General features: G+C 33.6%; 1 protein-coding gene across 1 annotated transcript; it reads right to left on the bottom strand.

Annotated features, from left to right (window-relative positions):
- Positions 1-15,557: 15,557 nt before the first annotated feature.
- LOC130645592 (uncharacterized) lies at positions 15,558-22,989 on the bottom strand. Its single transcript, XM_057451631.1, has 3 exons — positions 22,772-22,989; positions 21,548-21,706; positions 15,558-16,765 (listed from the first exon to the last, which is right to left on the bottom strand). The coding sequence occupies exons 2-3, from the start codon at positions 21,646-21,648 to the stop codon at positions 16,336-16,338; spliced, it is 531 nt and encodes a 176-aa protein (XP_057307614.1). The 5' UTR covers positions 21,649-21,706; positions 22,772-22,989; the 3' UTR covers positions 15,558-16,335.
- Positions 22,990-23,933: the final 944 nt, after the last annotated feature.

Below are 23,933 nucleotides of genomic sequence, written 5' to 3'. Positions count from 1 at the left end.
GTTATTCAGATAAAAAAGTTAAGTCCTTCCTCTGCTTAAATAACACCTCTGATGGAGGGTGTGACGATGCATACAGATATATAACGTTCGAGAATGATAAAAATTCATACGAATTTTTTTAAAAATTGAAGTTTGAATGTAGTGTTACAGCTCAAACGCAGCATAATTCTCAAGTATATTCCTAAGCTGAGGATTTTTGAAAAGGTGCTCAAAAATTTAACAAAAATGTGAAGTGGTGACTTGGTCGTGGTTAACTGAAGTCACGTGATGTTTATTCGCAGAAGCTTAATTTTTCATTTGAGAAAAACCAGGATGGGAGAATCTGTAGGTATTTTTATAAGAACAATTTATAAGAACAATGCAGCTGGGATGTGAAGATTGAAATCTTTCTTTCTGAGCTACAACAACAAATACAACATAAAATGCTTATGACACCTAAAAAACAAAAGAAGAACAATTTTAGGTTAAAGCTAATTTTTTGTTTTTAGTTTAAGTTCAGTGTACCTGTAATAAATTCATCCTTCTAAATTAAAGATAGAAAACAGAAATATAAGATCCTAAATTTTGAACATAAATAAGTAACCACCTACAATGGTTTATTAAAACTTAACTCTTGCGAAAAAACAAGTTGTCTTCATATGAAAGACCTTCAAAGGTTGTCTATAAATCCTTTGATTTTTTTGGAAAAAATTTTTATTAGTTCTTAAGATTTTTTTGACATAGAAGTTTTGATAATTATGTTAATTAATGCGTAACATCATTGATTAAAAAAATGAGGTGTTGTTTCAAGAGTTTATCAATGTACGTGGTGATGTAAATCAGGGGCGGCGTCACTAGGGGGGGGCTTAACCGCCCCCCGCCCCATCCTTCACTTTTTTGCTAAGTAATAAAATTTTTACTAAATAATTGAAAAAGTATTTAAAAAACGTTGCACTTTCCAGCAATCTAGAGCCTTTTTATTTTTATTCTTTTCTGGCCCGTTTTTTTTTTTTTTTTTTTTTCTAAAAACGGGGAATAACCTTTTCAAGTTCTTTCAGGCATGGAAAGGGACTGTGCCCCAGTTGAAAGAGAAACAAAACAAAGCTTTTCTGAAGACCAAGGTAGAGCTGTTCTACATGTTTTAGGACTTTAAAATTGCTGGTGTCCAGGGGGCTTACAGCGCTCCCTGGACACCAGCTGTTTCGGAACTCGCTCGTTGATTGTCACTAAAATCTCAAAATCTCTGAACCTCATCCATATGAAATCAACTTTTTCGCGGGAGGTAAGCTTCACAAAGATCACAAAAATGCAAAAATTAGGAAGCAAGACCACTAGAACTATACTTTGTGTTGTAACTAAATTAAGCTACACACGCATGATTATTTAATCATTCTCAAAATCCAATAATAACAATTCTTTTATGAATCTAAGGCTGAATTTTCACTCAACAGCGTAACGGAACAAAAAAAATACCTAAATTTACTAATTATTCTTTTGTTTTTATTGTTTTTTTCTTTTCTTTCCGCAAGAAAAATTTGAAATGATTTTAACTTTCAGTTTGGATCAGAATGATCGGAAGAAAGGAAAAGTTCATTGACCAATCAGATCTTAAAAATAAGAATTGTCCATTCCGGTCCGTTTTATTTCGGGAGGTGTCTATTATTTGTTCTGCTGCATCACAACAAGCTTACTTTTTGGGTCAAAGGTCTTCACAAACATTATACAAATTACGTTATTATGTTAAAACATTTTGAAATAACTGTAAAAGTATATTGGTTACTGATTAAGTTATTTGAATATCGGAAAACATTGTTGGGTAGATTTTAACCTCTCAGACCTCCTACAAGTACCTCCTACAAGTTACTCCAGATTTATTCCAGCATGTCTAAAAATCTGAAATTATATATCAATATGGCTTTGTTCAAGATAGTTTATTATTTTCCACAGTTTAAATACCATCTCTCTAAATTTTCGGATTTTATCAAACAAAGCAGTTAAACTCAGCACCCCCCTTAGTCATAATTTGATTTTAAATGAATAATGATTCAGACGCCTCCGATCATTACGAAGTGTTTAGCTTAGATTTGCTTTAAAATCGCTTGTTCACTCCTTCAGCTCGTGGTAAATTTTTAAATTATTTTCTCTGTTTTTTTCTTTCTTTTTGATGAAACGTGGAAATATTTCCAGCTACGTCTTAAGCTTGAATAGCGAAAAGTAATTTAATTTTTAGGTTCATCCAGCTCACTTAATGATCATATATTTGATTCAACTATTCAACTCGTTAATTGTATAATTTTTATTTTCCACAAAATTTACAGCTGCCGAAAGTTAGAGGTACACACGAGCTAAATTTAACATGGGTTACTGATGCTTTGGTATACAAGACTCAGTTTAGACTACCTTGAAGTTTTGCAGGACAAATTATAGCTAAAACGGAGAAGTTTAAAATAGCTCAATAATCAGTCTGGTTGTGCAGGAGCCAGTAGTTTTTCTGATTACATATTTAAAAGAAAACTAGAAAGCACAGAAATTCCTGTTCCAAATGTAAAAGCAGCGTCCTCACTTATTTACATATTCTACATAAGTTTTCGCCCATTGGCCGCTAATTATTTTAATTTTTTTAACTTATTTTCATATTTTGTAGTTTTTGTGAGTTTGGAGCCCTGTAAATTTATGCAATTCGTTCCTAATTAGAGAAATCATGTTACAAAGCATTAGGCTATTTTAGATTTTTGTGTATTTCAAATACGTGTTTTTCGTCTACAATTCTGAGTATTTTCTTTGAGGAAAGGTTTTTGGCGTATGGGTCATTTTTAATAGCTAGTTTATTATTTTCAAAATCTAAAAAACTTGTGTGTCATACTACCCACGGCGCTTCGATGAATACTTCAAGCAGAAAAACATATATAGTTGCAGAGAAGTGTTTACTAAAGAATCCCAGGGAATAATTTTTTTTAAAAAAAATATTTTTGATTATGAAATTTACTTTCGAAAAACAGGTCATAAAAACAAGTTATTTCTGGCGTAATAAACTTGCACATTCTCATAAAAACATCCAATGTTTATGTTAACGTTTACAAAACACACGCATCCACAATGCAATTCGTTTTACGTTTTGTGAAAGATGTTAAATAATCACTATGGCGTCGATACAAGTTCAGGATCATTAAGTTGTGTTGTTGTTACCTTTGCATGTTAATCTGCAGTGGAATTCCCTTTTGTTTAATCGGATTAAAATAACCTACATAATTTGCAATTGACCTTCTTAAGAAGAACAAGCTACGAAGGGATACTGCCACTATTTCGATTTATGGTATGTTTCATGTTTCTTCTTGTCAATCAAAGAGAGCAAACAAACCAACTATTAACGTCATGGCTTACTGACTGTTTCGTTTCAAATAATTCAAATTATGGCAAATATGATAAGAATATTCTAATGGAAATAAAAAACATTTTTGTCCGAGAATAGTTAAGCTTTTTATAAAAAACAAAGTGAGAAACTAAACCTGGATCTTAGTATCATGTTTCAAGAATGTTTTATTGAGAAATAGGCGTTTAACAATATTTGCTAAAATTTCAGTTCGCTTTTGTTAAGCCACGGGGACACGGGCGATCTTTTCAGGTGAAAAAGTAAAAGTTCTCCTTTAATAAATTTATCGTGTATTTGTGCAACAGGTAACTTTTCAATTACAATAAGGAAAGCATTGGCATAATTACTTCATTCTGATTGGCTGGATACAAAAATGTTGTCTCTCAGAATTGTTGTTAAAAGTGGCAAGCGAAATAAAATTTTCATTACACAACATATTTTTGTTAATGTCAACAAGATATAAAATAAATTTAATTTGATTTTCTAATTTGTTACTATGGCCTAAAAAAGTTGCCACGTGTCCCCGTGGAAACCAGTTATAAGCTACATCTCTAGACTTTGCACGGTCTTATAATAGGTAGCGGTATGTTACAGCCTTTTCGTTTACGAGTAAAACATATTTTTGACGGATGTTTTTTTTCTACTATGCGTCTGTAATAGTTTCGACGTTATGTAGGTCAGCAATTTTGACAAATCACCAGGAAACTGCCATTAAGACAATTTGTTTCCAAAACGAAACTAAGGAAGTCCTAGTAGGCTTCTTTACATGAAGAGAAGGAATATGGAAGACTAAAATCAAAAATCTAAATTATGTCATGTCAATGGTCTGCAGAAATGTGTAGAATTTTCGTTTCGTTTGAGTCACTAATAAACAATTTTACGCTGTCTTTTTTGGTAGATTGGTAATCAGTGTCCTTTTAAAGGATTTACGACGGACGGAAGCATCATCTACTAGTGGGTCTTGGTGCCAACTATAATAGCATGTATTACAGATTTAAAAATAACTTGAAGAATTGTCACGAACAACCTTGGCCTAAAAAACTTATTTACCTTGTTAGAACTTCCTATTATTTTGTTTTAACATAGCGTGCTGTCAACATTAGCAAACAGGCTTTCGTAATCTATATTTCCATTAGGCATTCTGCCAGTTTAAAAAATCACGTTTTTGTAGCAACAGGTTATTGAATGCACTGTAGGAACACAGTGTATATAATAACCTGTATTGAATATAATGTTTGCATTCCCGAAAGTCATGCATTTTTTATAAAAAAGTATTTCACAAGTTTCACAGGTTGGGTGACCCCGAAATCACTTGATGTGGTAGGAAATTTAGCCTATGTGAATATTGAGATATAGCCATTTCAAAATGATAACGAGAACAATAATGGCTAAGGCTAATATTAAAAGTGTTAACTTTGAAAAAAAAATGCAACAGTTTTGATGTCTTTTTTTTAATGTCACTGTTAGGTGTCACTGTTATACTCTTAAAAATAGTGTTATTAATATAGCCTACAGTACATATGTTATGTGCTACATATGTATTTAAAATATAAAGAATTCTAAATGAAACAAAAATAAACAATATAGGCTGTTCCAAAGCAAGGTAAAACAAAATGGCTCGGTTAAATTTTCTTTAATATATGCCGCTTTTTGTGTGCGTGAGTGACTTTAAAGTTGAAATTCCTGTGTGTACTAACTCTCTCGACTGTGTGTCTTTAATAATAGACGTCATCTGTCTCTGCCCGGACCCCCCACTGAGTTAGAAAGTCGTGCTACAGAAACACGAATATCAATGCGGTATATTTTTATCTACTTTGTTGCAACGGGTAAATTTAAAGGACGGGTGACTTCGTGGATTTTTCACGGGCTAACGACTAGTCTATATTATAATACCCGTATACGTCTGTCTGTCTGTCTGTCTGTCTGTCTGTCTGTCACGCAAAATGGTAGCTTAGCTGCTCAAGTAGCGAGGCGCACGCAATGCGGTATAAAAAGGACGGGCAAACCCATGAATTTTTCCACGGGCTAACGACTAGTTTTGCAAAATAATGAAAAACTTAAAACATTGGATTTGTAGTATTAAAAATTATTGCATTAGAAATAGGAGAATATTTTAAGAAGAAAAGAATATATTGGTGTAATGAATTTACATGGACGCTTCGTAATTTACAAATGGGTAAACAATACATGTACCGATAATGGACACCCCTTGTAAACCAGTAGCTTACTTAAATGTAAAAATGATGTCTTAAATTTAGCAATAAAAGGGCTACCAAAGGGCACGTTAGATTTTTAGTTAAATGACTTCCACAAAAACTATTTAAAACAATTAAAAATATTTTAAGCAATTTCAGAAGAACTACCCAAGGCAAGCAGCCCCTTTACATTCTGCATGACTATTCGCACGATTTTATTTTTGCTGACAAACCCAATTCCGCCACGTCAGAACTTCCAGTGATTTCTACAGTATCGTGCAGATGTGCAGACATCCGTCCGGGCTTTCAGACTATTAGATGGTTTCACAACGTAAATCCGTATTTATAATACTTTTGCTAATCATTTCTTATTGGCGCATGATTAGATAACTACGTGTTTTCAAGCATACTCAATGCTAGCTAAAAAGAACTATTTGTAACACGTTTTTACCCATGTCATCTGTGAAAGCAGAAAAGTCAAATTTGGAATAATTTTGTAAATCAACAGACTATAATATTAAAGTTTTCAGGGCGCAGGTTTATTTAAGTCCTGGGCAAATGACCCTGCATGTATTTTTTAGAATTTGCGCCCTTGTTACGCCAAAGTTTTCAATATTTCATTTCTGCGTGTATTGGATTTATGGATTGAATAAAAAGTGGAGTGAATAAAAAGACCAGCTTAAGTTTTGCATAAACTTTAGGGAAGTCCCATTTGAGACGTATGTTAGAAAAAGATAATATTTTTAGTTTGCATGGTATAAGCAAATTTATCTAGAGTAGTTGGTTTGGATTTGTCCGTTTTTTATATACTGCACTACGTACGTCTCGCAACTTGCTGTACCATTTTGCGTGACAGACAGACAGACGTATGCAGGTTTTATAATAAAGATAGTTAAATTAACAACCATATTTGAGGTGTTTGTCCTTCCCCTGCATAACTGGTAGCTTTCAAACTAACTATATCAATGTTGTTGAATACATTACTCTTTTTAGGTACATCACCCAGTGTTGAAAGTCAATGTTTGGGGGAAATATGACAATGTGACAAGCTAATTGTCTTTTCTTCAAATCTTATGTAGGCTATTGAAACTATTCATCACATTTCTAAGATACATTTTATAGACTAAAAACCATATATATGTATGCAAACATAATTGGATTTTTGATATACTAACCAGGCTCTTGGATTGTACATATTAAGTGAAGCACTAGAACGCAAACAGTATTGCACGTTTTTGGCAGATAATTTCCTGTTCAATAAAGAAAGCTCCCACAAATGTATCCTAATCATAAATTTTCATAATATGTTTTTAGATCAGTCTAAATGATTAAACTTAAAGAATAATTTTGCATTAAAGAAACTTTCTGGGTTTCAGAGTTTAGGCAATTTAAAAAAATTGTTGTACATATTAGAAAAATAAGTGATTTGCAGCTAGAACACTTTTCATACAAATTTTAACATGTTCTCAAAAAAATCATCCACCTGGAAAAATAATAGCCATTGAATATGCCGTTTATTAATATGTGATCAAGATGCTGATGATGCTCTCAGGACATGACGTTAGCTAGGTAGCTAGCTAACTCCTAACTTATATAATATCTGGAATACTAGTTTAGTGATCAGGTGTTGAAGGCCAAGTTGACTGCTTAAGTGCAAACATATAGTGTTGCACATCTGAGCAGCTTATTAGTATTATACCGTGCACCAGGCTACTGTTGAACTGTATATTATTCAAAGAAGAACCTTCCGCAAAAACAGTTTACATAAAAGTGTAGAATTAAACCACAATTATTATCCCGTCTAGCTAAAACAGTCTCCTAAAACTTCTTTTTTTTTGAAATATGAGAGTTCTGAAATTAATTGTTCCCAAGATTTAACCGGTTAAAAAAGCATCATTGGTTACCGAGACTGTTTCAAAATGTGTGCAAAATAACTGTCAGTGTATCCATAAACGCAAGCTTATAATTCCGTCCATGGTGTAGCTTTCTAATTGCATTGATTTTGAGAAAGACTTTACGCGGGTACTTTTTGGCTGCAGACATGAAAATAATAGGTGGAAAAGTGTTCATTTCTAGCTCTTTATCAAAATTGGCATGCATCATCACTTGGCCATTTCTCTGTATCCAGGTTTGTGGACCGAGTAATAACTTCGAAAAAAGCGCTATTTGCACTTTCCACGATGTCTGACTTATGGATCAATCCGACCCAGACAGATTCGAGATATGGTGGATTTGGGCAGTGCTGACGTTAGCGAAATTAGCACCCTGTAAGATTTTGGGTTCTTACAAAATAACCTAAGTTCCTAAGTCGTCGTGAAGGTCAACAAGTTCTAAGTGCGTGGTACTTCAAAAAAGACGTTCTTATTGCATGTTATTGCCATCTTTGAAATTCCGCCCTCTTTCACAATTTATTTTGTCCAGGGTTGTAGGTTGCTTTCTATCCTTAGTCTCCATCGATAGTGTAAGCTGCACCTTGCAATGACGGCTAGGAAAAACAGAACTTATGCCACGCTGGATATTTTCCTTTGAAAAAGCTCTGTGTAGAGCGGACACATGAAAAGAAACACTTGTTAAATTTCGATTTTTATCTTTATTTCGTACATATTTTAACTTTTTCTTCTCTAAAATCTTTTTAACTTTCGTTTCCCCCAAATAACGCCTCTCTCGACGCCAACAAACTCGTATAGAACTGGAATTTCCATACCGTAACCTGTTTATACGCTTCTCTATGACTCAACATGTTATTTTGCAATTAGGAATTTTTGTAAATCATCGGAAGATTTTACTGAGGTTTTTAGGGACAAGTGCAACTGTTAGTTGATACTTGTTTTTGTTTGTATACCAGTAGAGCGTGTGAATATAAGAAGTTCACATTCATCAAATTATGCGTCACATTTCCTTGATTTGAAAGGAATAGAACAAAGAAAAAACGTATATAAACAAAAAAAGTATTGTTTTCGTCAAAATTTTGCCCTAAAAGTGATTTTTGGATACAATCTCTATAAAGCGGACACCTCTATAAGACGGACACTTTTTTTTGCACCCATGGTGTTCGCTTTAGAGAGATTTCACTGTATCACATGTCTTATCACTAAAAAAGGTCGACGTAGAAAAGGTTGGTAAGCATTTTTTATCCGTAAACTTTTAATATATTCAGCTTTTTACATACCCTATTCTCTTTATTTAACACCCACTCTCTAAGTAACGCCCCTCTTTAATAAACGCCCACCTAAAACATCAAAAACCTTATTAAACGCCTCCTCTCTTTTTAACGCCTCTCTCTCTCTAATTAACGCCAATGCCGTATTTTATGTAAAAGGGGCGTTTATTAGAATGTGCTCTAAATCTCAAAGTTGACGGCAGTAATGATGGTGTAATTTACCGTTCCAAATTAAAACAAAAATGCTTCTCTGGTAAACAGTTATTGAAGGATATAATGACTCTTTTAAACGACCAGAGCCTCGATGGGGCAATGGACTCCAATATCGACAAAACAAATGTTGAATTCAACATAATAGATCAAGACAAGGATGAGGATGATTTTCTTCAGAGAATAAAATCTATTACCTGAAATTTTCAATTGTTTTTAATAAACACCCACTCTCTAATTAACGCCTCTCTCCAATTAACGCCCACCCTAAAATCTCAAAATTTAATTAAACGCCCAGGGCGTCAAATAGAGAGAATACGGTATGGACTAATTTTTTTTTGTTGAGATTATGAAACTTAAAGTACAGTAGACGTCCGTTAATTCGAATGCTGCTTAATTCGAACTTTCCGTTATTTCAAACAAATTGGCAAGTCCCTTGAGTTTGATTTAATAAAGTCTTTTTGAGCTGCTTAATTGGAACTCCGTAATTCGAACATTTCCCTAATTCGATCAATTTTTTAATCCCAAGGCTACTTTATGCTCGGTAATTTAATTCGAACTTTTGTGTATCGATAAATGAAATCCAAACATTCGTTAATTCGAACAAATAATTTAGTCCCTTACGTGTTCGAATTAACTGACGTCTACTGTAAATAAAAAATAAATTATTACGTATTGAACAATTTTGGTCACTTTTTACCGACACTTATCCATAGATATAAACAAAATATTCGTCACTGATTTTAAAACTGACGCATTCTGACACAGTGTCAATTTATTTGTCCACATTTGACAAATATCTGCTTCAATGAAGTCACATTCCTCTTGTTAGTGTAGCTGGGAATTTTTTACCATATCAAAAACCATATTTTCGTCAGTCAGTTATTTTCTTTATGCTTTCTTAGTGTATGCTTTTAAGAGGACTACTCGTGATAAATAATAATAAAACAAAATAATAATAAAATATGAATATAAATATGAATATATGGGCATTATATTCTCTATTATAATAGCCGTATTCCATCTGTCTGTCTCTGCGCCACCCCCCCCTGTTGAGTTATAAAATGATGTTACGGAAACACGAATATCAAATGCGATATATTTTTATCCACTTCGTTGCGGCGGGTTGATATAAAGGACGGGCGATCCCGTGGATTTTCCCACGGGCAACGACTAGTCTATATTATAATGCCCGTATACGTCTGTCCGTCTGTCTTTCTGTCCGTCACGCAAAATGGTGGCTTAGCTGCGCATGTAGCGAGAGGCACGCGATACGGTATAAAAAGAACGGGAGAATCCTTGGATTTTCCACGGGCTAACGACTAGTAATAAAAGAATAGCAGTCCAAAAATTAAAATTAATTATTAAAAACTTTTCATTATTTTGTCCGGATAAATTATGAAGAGTCTAGTTTTTTGCTATTATTCTAGCCCACATCAATTGGGTCTCAAAATGAATTTTAATTTGATTAATTTCAGAGAAGACTTATTTTGGCTAGGTCAAAAAAACTGAAGATGAAGTTTTGCAAATCTTGCAAATAATTATTCTTTTTTTTTTTTGCAATTTTAACTTTTATTTTTTTTGCGAGTTATCATAGCAGCAACAAACGAAACAAAACAACAGTGACTATAGTTTCAATCATGTTTCACTTTTGATAGACTGCACTCCTTCGTGTCTTCATCTGTTATACAAATACCAATTACTTTAATCTTTAAATTAGAAACATTCGACAACCTGAATGATGTGATACATTTGACCTTGATACACTGATTGTAACTGACCAATCGATTTTAGTAATATCATTTGCATACGTGTAATTTTTATATAATGAGTAAAAAAACTAAGGCTCCGATACCATTTATTTCGCATAATATTGTTTTCTTTTTTTTTGAGATTATTTTAAGTTGGGAGACTTTCGCGGATGGAAACTTTTGCAAATAAAAAAACGGGTGATTTTTATATTTTTTAGGTTGTAGGTATATTTCTCCGTTATATAAATGTTACAGGTTAAAATATCTGGCAATATATACAAAAATGGCCGGAGCAAAAAGAAGGCACAAATTGCCTTATCAGTATTTTGCAAACATAAGCTTTCGTGAATTAATTATCTCGGAAATTATTGCAAGGATTAACTATCACCATTCAGCTTAAAAGTTAAAACTTCAAAAGTTTTAAGGATTGAACCTCAGAACGTTTTTTTCTGATACCAAAGCCTAATGTTAAACTGAAATAGACCATTTTTTTTTTTCATTAATTTGGCTGAAATTGTAAAATTCACACAAACTACTTGAACGTATCTATTTCTAAAAACACTTTACAAATCCTTTAAAACAAAAAGTTTTTGAAATAGTTTCAGTCAGTTAGTTTTACCACGTCATATTTTTATATTTTTTGAAGTGTCTATTTTGTATTGCAATTTTGTGTGGCCGCTTTGTGAGTTTCGCGATATGATATGAAAAATTATTAATATATCAAAAGAAATTTTAAAGAATTAAAAGTCTCTCTGCTGATTTTTAATATTTTAACATGTAGCTTGAGTATCTCCCTACCCGCATTTCCACATCCGCATCTCCATACCTGCATCTTTACACCTGCATCTTTACACCTGCATCTCCACACCCGCATCTCCACACCTGCATCTCCACACCCGCATTTCCACACCTGCATCTCCACACCCGCATCTCCACACCCGCATCTCCACACTTGCAGTTAATTTCTAAGGCCATTATTTTTTATGAAAAGGTACATATCCGACAATAAATTTCTTAAAATGTTTCGATCATATTCAGCTCCTGGAATAAATCTAGAATCGTTATAATCCATTTTACAAAGCAACGTGAATTCTTCTTCTTTCAGCTCTGTGTATGTCAATTCGAAGAGATCTTGTGACTTTCTATGAGTGGTGACAAAGTTTTGGTGTGACTCAACAATTTAAGTTAAAGATATAAAACACATATTTGGCGTTAAAGCCAATTGCTTCCATTTGTTGTTTATGTTTTCTGTCCTTTTTGCATTACAATACTTATCAATAGCAATCTCTGCGTTTTTAATATTAATAAAGTATCTTTTTGGGAAATTCACTCACCCGATAAACAAAGAGCATTTCTATTATGAAAAAAAACTATAAAAAAAATATCCAACAAAAAACAGGTCCTAATCTAAAACCGTGCGTGTTGTTAGGATGGTGTTTTTCTCTGCAATTGTTGCAAAAACAATGTTGCTATATAGTTATTGAGACACTACAACGAACAATACTTTCAGCGCTTCTCCTACTTACTGATAGATGTATCAATATTTCTGTAACGAAAACGCTGAAACTTTGACGTTACTGTGGCAACGGTTTTGCTGTGGGAATGTATATCACAATTTTAGAGATGGTGTTAAATACTACTTTAAAAATATACTTTGTTGTTCCATTTGAAGAAATTTGTCCAAAACTGACACCACGCCCAATATGCACCGCAAAATGACACTTCCTTTAAAAGGTTGTATAAATATGCCGCGACAAAATTTTTTAAAGCAGTGTGCTTGAGTTTTGGCTTAGACAGCAAGAAGAAGGAATAAGATAACAGAAAAGCAAGAAAATGAAGGTATGAATGCTTGTGATAAAGAATTTTTTGGTACTTCTTTATAGATTGTATGCGTGGATGTAGCTGTAAAGCTAAACAATCCAGTTGTCCTACATTTACTAAATACAAAGTATCTACCTGTTTCAAATAATGAAACTTCCCTTTTGATTCATGAGCTTATCAAGCATATTGAAAGTTTTAACTGCAATGTAATTAACAGGAGGTTTTGTATGATCGCTTTTTATTCTTTCCATGTTGGTAATAGCTAGAGGTACAACTGAATAGTCTAATTTCGCTTTAATTTTGCAGCTGAACAAGTAACTTCCAATACAGCTATGACAAGTAGCTCTTAATATTTTTCTGTTTTGGTAATTTATTGCTATGTTCTTCTTTTTCAGATCATCCTTTGCACACTCTTACTATGGTCATACCATACCACAATTACCGTCTCAAATGTGATTAATCAAAAAGTCTTCTACCCAAAAACTATTGTTAGAAATGACAGCGGCAAAAAATTGCATCCGGCAAGCGTTAATGCTTTATTTTCGTTCATCGAACAAAGTGTTACCAATATAAATGCAACCTTGAGCAACTTAAATTCGCCCTCAAGATCTATCTGCAAAGCTACTTCTATTGTTCGTTACATGCCCTCAGGTACATATGAAGTCTTCGTTGACCCTAAATCGTTCCGTTTACAGTATTTACAGAAATCTAATGTTGTTGTGGGTAGCAAATGTGCGCAAAGAAATAAAATTTGTTGTGGTGGATCCAAATGCATCACTAGAACGCGTAATCGTCTGTTTGCTGTTCTGAAATTCGAAAATGGAAACCCAAAAGTCGTAGGACAAGTTACAAGCAAGGCAATAGGGGAGGGTTGTGAGTGTGACATTTAAAAACATTAATAATTTTTATTGTCCAAAAAAAAATACAAATGTAAAAAAAATTATTTTACTCAAAACACCTATTGTTGTTGTTGTTTTTTTCTGAAATGACATTGAAAGTCAAATTTCTTTATTAAAGACAACAGTCGTTGATTAAAATATGTCCTTTATAAATAAACTGTTTTCCCGGTTTTTTTAAAATATAATTGCTATCAAATAACTCCATGCTTAAAGTATTCGTAGCACTCATTTAACCATGCCCTTTGCCCATGATGGCCTGTTCCTATTGGTACTGCTTTCCAAGAGGCTCCTGCAAAGCCTAGTGTATTTAAAGCTCCCATTTGAGTCGTGCAAGCACAGCAATTGCTTAACTAGACAACCACCTAAGATATCATTCCTATTCTTATACTGAGCGCTAAGCAGAAAGAACAGATTCACACTTTTATAGTCTGTGGCATGACTAGGCCGGGATTTGAACCCAAGACCTTCCGCATTGAAAGCGAACGTCCTACCACAAGGCTACCAGTCCGTTAGGGCTCGATAACTCAATATCGCCAATCAATTTCGAATCCATTGTTCATTGACGCAGAGGTTGTTACATTTTTGTCAAAATTAGCATATTCTGCTGCAGACATATCCGTAGTAAATTCCCTCAGAAGAGCTTTAAAATCATCATCTTCTTTGAGTTCCACCAGTCCTTTAATGCCACATTTATTAAAACAACTTTTGATAGTTAAGCTGGTTACTTTCTTCCAGGTTTCTTGTAGCCATCGAAAAGCCACAAGAACATCAGTATGTTTAAAGATTTGTGAAGCAGATGCATTCTCCTGGATTCTTAATGGGACATACTTAACCAGCCTCTTTCTCCAGTAAAGCTTTCAAAAAATCACCCAGACTCTTTCATTTCAAATGTTTTCCAATGATTAGCCTTCAAGCAATTCGTTTATCCTCTCAGCCACGCCTATAATTCACAATTCTTCATTTTATTTTTACAATGTCCGCTTTAAAGACAGCGTTGGTAGTAAAAAAATTGCATTTGGAGCAGAAAAAATTGTCTGCCTGATTGAATGTCTACTTTTCATGACTGTCCGCGCTATAGAGATTTTTCTGTAAAAGTTTAACCTTAGATCCATCCGTTCAAGTACCACTGCCCGCCTTTTAAAGATGTCCGCTTTAGACGATGCCCACTTTAAGGGGATTTCGCTATAGCCGTGTCCGAGCAGTAACATTCATTTAAGATTGTCTAAACAAGGATTCCATGGTTTAATTATTTTAAGAAACAATTTATTTATTTTATATTGTGTAACAATATAAAAATGTTATAGAGGGAAAAAGAATTAACATGATCTAAAGCATGGGGTTTATGATTACCAGCATAAATGTCAAGTTGATAGTGTTTTAAATAGTGCCTTCGGTTATTAACCAGGAGGTTACAAGACTCGATATCCATTTAATCGAACTTAAGAATTAGTGTTGCCAGTCTATGGTTACAACCGAAACATTTACTAATTATTAGAGTCCTTTCACTCAATAATTTTTCTCATCACAAATTTATGGGGAAAAGATATCCATGCTCATGCGGGAATACGCGTTTGTTTTCAGATCTACTCGCGCTTATTTGATCTCAAAAAAGCTAGCATAAACACTCAGTTCAAACTTTAAAATAACACAGTATTTCACCATTTAAATCACTGTTTGCTTCTTTAATACAGTCCATCCTCTAAAAAGCGGCCACCCAAATGCTTCATCAAAAAAGGGAGCCGCCCGAAAATTCGTTTGAAAAAGTGAGGTAATATTTCAAAGTCTTTACAGAAGTTTACTTGTTGTATTGAACAATAATCATGTATTCTTAAGTTTTGCCAAGCTATAACGTCCTAAATAATGGCAGAATTGTATATTGGTTGCAGTGCATTTGTTTCTCATTAAAACGTTTTGGGTTAAAAATATAAATTTGGAATATCCTTTACAACCTCGGATATAAACGTGACAATATACCCTGTACACGCCCATGATGTTGTAAAAATCACATAAAACGCCCAAATTAAATTAATTTTCACATGCTGTGTGTAAAGGAGTTGATCGGGCGATTACCAAATATTCTTGATCAAGAGCAGCTTAACCCTATTCAAGTGAGGCTTTTCGGGGACTTTTTAAGGCCGAGGGACTAAAAAGCCTCTCGTCCTTTGTCTAGTGCGGGAACTCTTACCTGCAGCTTATCCTCAATTTCCTCCAAAAGTGTTGAAATTGGAGAAAAAGTGGAAATAAAAGAATTAAATGATGCGATTCGGTTCAATGTGATGTCATCATACATTTCTAAAGTTAAAAAATTGCTAAAACACTGAAACGTAAACTTAGGAATAATAAAAAGTCTTTCAAACGATTTAGATGTGTAAAATCTTCTGATAAATGCTTTCGTAGTTATCGTTTGTTGTTTCAAATATGTTATTCTTACAATGCATAACAGAAAGAAATTCAAAGTGTATTTAAAAATCCTAACTACCCCCAAAAATTTTTTCCTAGAATATTGTACAAATTTCTCTATGTCACATAATAATACAGAAAAATACAAAAAGGTTGCCCCGAGGTATTAAAAAAACTTTAACGAGTATGAATTATCACATGGTATCAAACGAAGTTTAAAGAGGGTTTCTTTGGCGAAGAATTTTCTCTGCATGAACAAAATGAAATCGCACCCAAATTCATGTTCGTTTAATATTTTTAATTTTATGTAAAAATTTCTTTTACTATACTTTTCTCAAATAAAATAAAAATAATTTTCGCTATAAAGATCGAAGCAAACTAAGAGTTTATAACCCTAACATTCTTAAAAAATTGATGCATTTAAAATATAAAATATAAGAAAGACTTGAAAGCAATTATTTTTCTGCTTTGTCAAACCTTGTAAGTGCAGATGCATATTAAAACTAACTAACAGTAATTTTTTTTTTCGTTTCTATATAAATTCATATTTCTAACATCCAACCGGTTTCATTTCTCTCCACCAGTCATGTGGATAAAAGTGTTTCTGTATTTCTATACCGCTTCGAGGTATGGAAATATTGACACCTGCAAAGAGCGCCACTGGTAACGGTTTTTCCATCAGAGAAGCAGGAAAGGTATGAAAGTGTTTATGGTTGATAAAAAATAACCACGTCTCAATTCCTGTTCTACACATGTTATCAAAAATTGTTTTTCGAAACACCATCAAGTCACCACGTGCTGTGTTGCGTTGAACACGATATGTTCCGTGCCATAATCTGTAATATATATTTATATTCTTTTTATGAAAGGCTCTTACAAAATCCGCCACATCGATTCCTTTGACTTCGTCGTACATTAGAGCCATATCTAAGTCGTTGTCCCACGGCAACGGATTGTTGTAGCGGAGTGCTCCCCAGAGGCTAAAAAGAAAAACATACGTAACACGTGATGGATCTCGACAAGGCGGGCTAGGTCGCTTCTTACATAAACATTATTTTTAGTAAATATTTAGTAAAGATTAGCGAAGATCTCGGCTAGGTAACCCAGCCGGGTCAACCAGGCCAGCTCGCTCCATATAAACACCCTTTTAGGAATTCTGATAATAATAGGGCACGGGAAATAGCAATTACCTGATAACCCCACTAAGACTAATCTCTAGCCTATCTTTTTTCCGAAATGTAGCAGCTATCAAAAGAAGAAAAAAGATATTAGTACTTAAGACAAAACATTATCAAATTTCCCACAAAATTTGCGGCTTGTGATTCAACGCATAATGGCGTTACAGATTCAAAAAAAGTATGAACAATAAAAAAATGATATGTTATGACACTTAAAAGCATATGGAACTAAAATTTAATGAACAAGGTAAAAACATTTACCATCGCCGAAAAATATCTATAAAAATAGCCGTATTTTTCAGTTTGTATGTGAAATTGCAGTAGTGCTAACGAAAGCACGAAATGCACGTTAGTATATACTCTGCTAAAGTGATGTGTACGCGTTCGGGAAATGTAAAAAATATTTAACTTAGCTAGTTTAATGTCACTGTTCTTAAAAGGATAACCATCATAATTTTTCTTACCACCGGGAACAGATTACCTGCGTGATCATGATAGAGAAATTCTAATAGCTTCACTTGCCCGAACAAATATAATTAATTCTTGTACTTTTTAAGAGGGTCAGATACAACCACGCTGGCTTTGTTCTCATTGTTTGATTTTAATTCGGTTTAATTTGCTCTGCGGAATTTAAATTTCAGGGATTTCTATGAGAAATTTGTTTGCGTCTAAGCCTTTATTTAAGCAAAACTGAATTTTGATATCCTCAAAGACCAGTTTTAATTAACTAGTATATTAAAGGGAATGAGGTTTGTGCTTTAAAATTCAATGGTTTAAATATGCTTTGTCAATGATCTTGTCTTATAATTAATAAAATTAGTCATTAAACTATTTTTAAAAAAGAAACCAGTGCGTAGGAAGCAATTTTTTTTAAGGCGGGCTAAATTTAGTGTCACAGTTATGGCAAACCGATATCCTTGAGCGGAAGAGAATTAAACACACCTGTAAAGTTGTGTTGTATTTCCCGATTTGTCTCGATTTTTTTACAGACTGTTCGGTACTTTATGCAAAAATAATCCCGTAGGGAAATAAAAATTTAATTGTATGCCTATATATTATGGTTAACGATCTATTTTTCAACGCATTCGAATTCAACGTTTGACACAAGTGAGAAGCCAAAGTGAGCTCCTAAAAAACAACAACAATTTATTCAACTTTTAAATAAAAAAATCAAGGCGTTGACGTATTTCGTATCAGAAGATTTTATTCAATTTTCAACTTTCAAGTTTTTTCAATCACACGTTCAAGTTTTTACACGCTGTTTATTTTTACTGTGGCAAGCTGGTATGTTTATATAATTTATTACGCTTGAATCTCAATCTATAAATTTCATTCTAAATTGTAAATATTTATTTGTTTAGTTTGAACAACATCATTCGTGTTACAACATCCGCAGCAAATTTGTGTTTAACTTGTGTGTAAGGTCCTAGGTACCCGTAAAACCTAACAACACCAGATTGATGGAAAACGCATTAGTCGTAACAACACGGAGAAAACCTGTCCTTGAAGAGGAATACTTTGTAAAATAATGGATTTCTTTTGTTGCTAATGGCATCCTTTGTTCCCTTGTTAGTTGTCTGATTTCAAAGCCGCTGGCGCTTACTTGATGAATCTTGGTCATTCATGTTTTTAAACGCTTAACTTTAGAAAGTTTTATAAAAAAAGTTAATTAAAAAATATACGGTTATTGGTGTGTTTGAAAGTTAATACTATAGACGTTCCCAAGGTTGCGTTGTGATGTTTATCGCTGCACGTTTAAAAAACAACATATTTTCTAATTTGTCGTGCGGTGTTGCGCACAAGTTAAGATGCAAAAAAGAGTCGAAATTTCCATCGGCTGATGACCTTGCACGAACAATACTTGTTTCAGGCGATTAGTTCGTCTGAAACAAAATATTAATAAAAAGTATCCAGTGAAATTTTTGCAACAAATTGATTTTAAAAGGGTAAGTGAACGATAATAAGATATAATTTTATTAAATATAGTTATTGGACCTAACTGTTAAGCGAGCTAACCTATAACAACAAGTTGAGTCAGCTCGTGTATAGCCGCACAACAGGATATCACCAGACTTTTGCAGAAACAGCCACGAACCACTCACTGGTGTTTCGTGGAATCACCAGGGAATCACCAACGCACATTGCAAACAAGCAGTTGACAAGCAGGTTATAAGCAAGCTAAAGTGGTTCATGTGCTACCCCCGACTATCCAACTAGGTTTTGACAAGCAGGTTATAAGCAAGCTAAAGTGGTTCATGTGCTATCTCCGACTATCCAACTTGGTTTCCAAGTCTTTTTTCAATGGTGCATCATTTTCTGATAGCCCCAACAAAATTTTTGCTGTCGCGTTAATATATACTGGGGTAGCGCTTGCAAATTAACAGGTCCAGCAACCCGGGGCCGCAGGCCCTTGTTATGAATTTCTTATTTGCTCCCTAACCACTGGTAGATTTTTTTGAAAGTGTTTCGTTTTTTATAAAAAATTGTTGACATTGAAAAAACTGATTGCTTTTCACAAAACTGTTTTTTTTTTTTTATTCTTTTGCTCTCTTTGCTATCCAAATATTTTCAATCAGATTAATTAGTTTCAGTTTGTTACCACAAATTAAAAAGTTGAAGAATGTGCACTCCTTTAATGGTTCAAATTTTCAGGAAACGTTAATAATAATAAGATACAACTTATGTGTACTTTTCATTAAAAACAAAACGCGGCAAGAAAGGTTATCACGAAAAACGTGTTTTCTCCTTAATAAACTCTTATAAAAGTGTGATGTTTACCTCCTTCGATCGCAAAATAAGCTGCGATGGAGTGTTAGTTTTCCCGAATTATCGTAAAGGTGTATTGCTTAGTATTCTCTGCGCGTGTATTTTTGTCAACAACAGTTTATCGGCTTGCCTATCTAATGATTTAGCCCTATTATATCACATCGTTCTGAAAACACACCAAACGAAGTTTCAAGTCATTATTTTTCAATATTTAATGAAGTTAAAAGACTTTTAACTTCAACGAATGGTCCAGTTTTATTCTGGTGTGATGCTCTGAGATGTCCACCACATTGAGTAGTTGGTTGTAAATTTTTGAAATGTGCATCGCCTTGCAATAATAGGTGATATTTGTTAAGCTAAATGCACACTAACACACAATTGCCTGTTACTGCCGTTGTATGACGGTTGCATTGAATTTATTTTAAAATAACTACATTTTACTTTCGATTCACAAAAAAAAAAACACGTCATGTCAGAAAAACAATGAAATACGCTAATGCAGCAATGTTAACCGCTGCGGTAAACAGAAATACATTTACGTCATTAACGGTTGCGATATATAGTCAAACCGATTCGCGACACACGACTTAAACAACACGGTGGCCTTAAAATAGGGTAAGTAAATATTGTACTAGAAAAGAGAAAACACTCGTCTAAAGTTACTTGGTTTAACAGATTAACACTATTTCTTACCGAAACTAACTGGTAACAGAATTAATTCATGCCTCGTTTATGCTATTTGTGGTCGCCTGCAGTTTTTAATCAAAAATATAATTATTTTTTCCTCCACGCAGAGTTTCGTTCAGTCTGGATCAGACACGGAAAATTTTATAACGCAAACAGCTCGTTTCGATCCATTGATGTAATTTTTAATCAGAAATTCACAATTACGGAAGTAAACATGCACTAAATTTTTGACAAAAAATATGACAACCAAGACACCGTTTTGATTTTCTATCTATATTATAATACCCGTATACATCTGTCTGTCTGTCTGTCACGCAAAATGGTAGCTTAGTTAGGCGAGTAGCAAAACACACGCAATGTGGTATAAAAAGGACGGGGAACCCGTGGATTTTCCACGGGCTAACGACTAGTATATTAAATTACACATAGCTCACCGCGTATGATTTATTAAACCGATTTTGCTTTCTTTTACCTTCACAGTTAACACAAAAAAATTTGTTTATTTCTTAAAATATTTTTAGGAAATGCTATTTTAAATCAAGTAAAAAAACTAATCCTTACTGCAAAACAAAGGGGGGGGGGGGTTAATTAGCTCGGTGAAATCTTGAGTTTCTGAAAATCCTTGAATGGTGAGCTTAGTTTCTTCTGTTGTTAATAGCTAAAGAGGACAAAATTCTTTCCTCTCCATAAAGACTTACATAATTATTTTGAAATCTTAAACAACATTAAAAGAGACGCTCATATCTTTCGTATTGTTTCTGCAATATCGATATCAAATATCAACGTTGGGCCTCCTGGTTAAAGACTTGCTGAGACGTGCTACATAATTCGAAGTATAGCTACTAATTAGATAAATAATAGCTACTATAGATATATAATACTTTTTTCACCTGATATTAATGATTGAAGAATGCAGCACGACACGTCGATGGTAATTATTTCACGCTGTTAAAGTTGTGGAGTTTACGGAAACTTGCTTAGATAATCAATGCAAAAAAAACACATTCATATTTCAATCTAAAATTAATTGTTAAGTTTCAAAGGAAAAGAAAAAAAACATTTAAAAGTAAAACGGTAAAATGTTTTATTTAAAATGTTAATGTTTTAATTCCGTAAGAAATATATTTTTACCTTCCATAAATCAACACGTGTGTTAATTTCAAGCCGTCTAATACTTCATTCACATCTCTGATTAATTTTTTTAAGTCATCCATTTCATTGACAGGTGTCATGCATGGGTGAGATTCACCATTCGATTTTTCGTTAGCATACCAATTCCACGATGCAAGGCTATAGTAATAATAAATGCTGCATAAACATATTACTAATAAAAGAAGTGTTATCAATCTTCGATGAGTTTTTAGCTCGTATTTTTTAAACATTTTTATTTATTTTAAAAGTTGCCCTCTACCATTGCGACCGATGTGCCACTTTTTTATTTCGATTTATGTATAAATAGATAACACAAAAGCTTTTAATATTATGTTTAATTTTAATCAGAACTCCTGCAGATGTTTCTGTTCCGTATCTATAATTTTTTGTCGTTTATGTTTCTTTCAGATCTCACTCGTAGGAGGTAAAGCAATAATTACAGCTAGTTTGATTTTTTTGTTCCTATTTTAATCCCCTCCACGGAGAGAGTATAATTTATAACAGCTCTTCCTCTTACCCGTTTTAAAAGAATTATAACATTGTAAGCAAAATTAAAGTAAAACTGTGAAACCAACTCGTTCCAAGTAAGACCTGGATATTCTGAGAAGGTAATTAATTGCAAGACAATTGTTTAAATGTGGCGCAGATTAAAGACAGTAATCCCGATATATATCACACCCCAAATCTCTGTATAGGTTACGGGAAAGTGCAAAGCACGGTTTCTTTGTTACGTGGTGTCGTGAGCCAACAACACAAATCTTTGTATCTGTGTACAGGGCACTTTGATTACACTCATTGCGCAAGGAATGTACACATAAAATTTACTTCTTATACAGAAATACCCCTGGGAATATTTACAAAGGAGAACAGCATCGACTTTGTTTGATGTTTTTCTTACAGGTATATCTTATAGCTATCTTATAGCTACATATAGAATTTATTAGGTATTACTAAGTAAATTTGGTCAAGTTTGAATATTAAACTATTTCACTATAGCTAACTACACTAAGTATGAAAGGACAACGCTGAGATTTTTAGCTGGGTCAAAAGTAAAAACTTAAGAGGAAAATTACATCACAGTTTTAAGCCTTATAGCTATACATATTTGAAAACAGCTGCGGGAAATTTCATTGTTTATCAAGTTACCCCATATAAAAACACATTTATAAAAACAAGATTTTTATCAATCTCTTATAATAATACCGTTCTTCCGTGTGTCTGTGTGTGACTTTTGGAAAGTTGATTATATTCTTCACAATTTTCTTCGATAAACTCTCTAAAACATCACCTCTAAATTTGTTCTGTAATTTACCAAACTTTAATATTAAAATAATATGGACGTCAAAGAAAAGTACATTAACATCAGTAAAGCCACTATAATGCACTGAAAACTTTAAGGGCAAATAACTTGGAAACGAGGTGGTAACATCAATGATTTTTCACCGCGTGGGTAACTAGGGACCACCTAGGACCAATTTGGATAATTTTCCCAAACCTGGGCCCCCAAATCCGTTTCAGAATGGATGGGTTAATGACGTCGTCAAAAAACCCCTAATACATCTGCAACCGTCAAAAGTACATGAATCTCTATATTTTCTTGATCAGCGTTCCAAGATCTATACCATAAAGGCAACGGGCATATTTTGTGTTTTGACTGGACTATGATGACATCAGCAAAATCCTTAAACCCCGATATCTACTTAGGTATTCGCCAAAACCACACGATTCTATACATTATTCGTTCCAACCTCTAATTATTACAGGCAACGAATGAACTAATTTTTACCAAATGTTTTTTGTATCCGTACTGCTTACGTCAACAAAAAAGAAATCTAAAACAACCTCTTTTTCCATTGTCCTTTTGCCTAAATGGATTTCTCCACGGGCCTTATCAACTAGTTTCTTATAATAATACGCTAAGTGTGTTCCTCTGGCTGTGACAGGCAAAGTCGATGTTTTTATTTTCCTTTTATGTTGCCGAAAGTTCCTTTGAAGTCTCCGAAAAAGTTATATCTATTTTGCTAGCGGGTTTACTTTGTTTACATCACGTGATCAAAATGGAGCAACTTGATTTGCTGAAATAAATTTAACAGCTTTCTTTACAAAACTGGTGACCCTCGACGCCGAAAGAAGCGACAACAAAAGAACGGTCCTTTCGTCTTGAAAAAAGTGCATAAAGTAATTCAGAGAAAGAAAAGTCCAAGAAGTAAAGTAAGAAGTGGTAGCTAGAGCTAGAAGTAAAGTAGTAAAGTTAGAAGTAGAAAGTGAAGGTTAAGCCTGTTTCACACTAATGAAGCAGATGCAAAAGCAAGTAAAGTAAGCATGCGCAGTTAGTGTGAAGTAAGAAGTGAAGCAAGAGGTGAAG

Source organism: Hydractinia symbiolongicarpus, chromosome 5 (assembly GCF_029227915.1).
Source record: "Hydractinia symbiolongicarpus strain clone_291-10 chromosome 5, HSymV2.1, whole genome shotgun sequence".
Classification (NCBI taxonomy): domain Eukaryota; kingdom Metazoa; phylum Cnidaria; class Hydrozoa; order Anthoathecata; family Hydractiniidae; genus Hydractinia; species Hydractinia symbiolongicarpus.
This window is presented reverse-complemented; position numbering and strand designations above follow the sequence as displayed.

What these genes read in the sequence shown, in the direction of transcription:
- LOC130645592 (XM_057451631.1), bottom strand. Translation starts at nt 21,648, where the DNA reads ATGACACCTGTCAATGAAATGGATGACTTAAAAAAATTAATCAGAGAT. An exon ending in CACGTGTTGATTTATGGAAG is followed by an intron (nt 16,766 to 21,547) that starts GTAAAAATATAT and finishes TTTTCTTTTTAG; the next exon opens with CCTCTGGGGAGCACTCCGCT.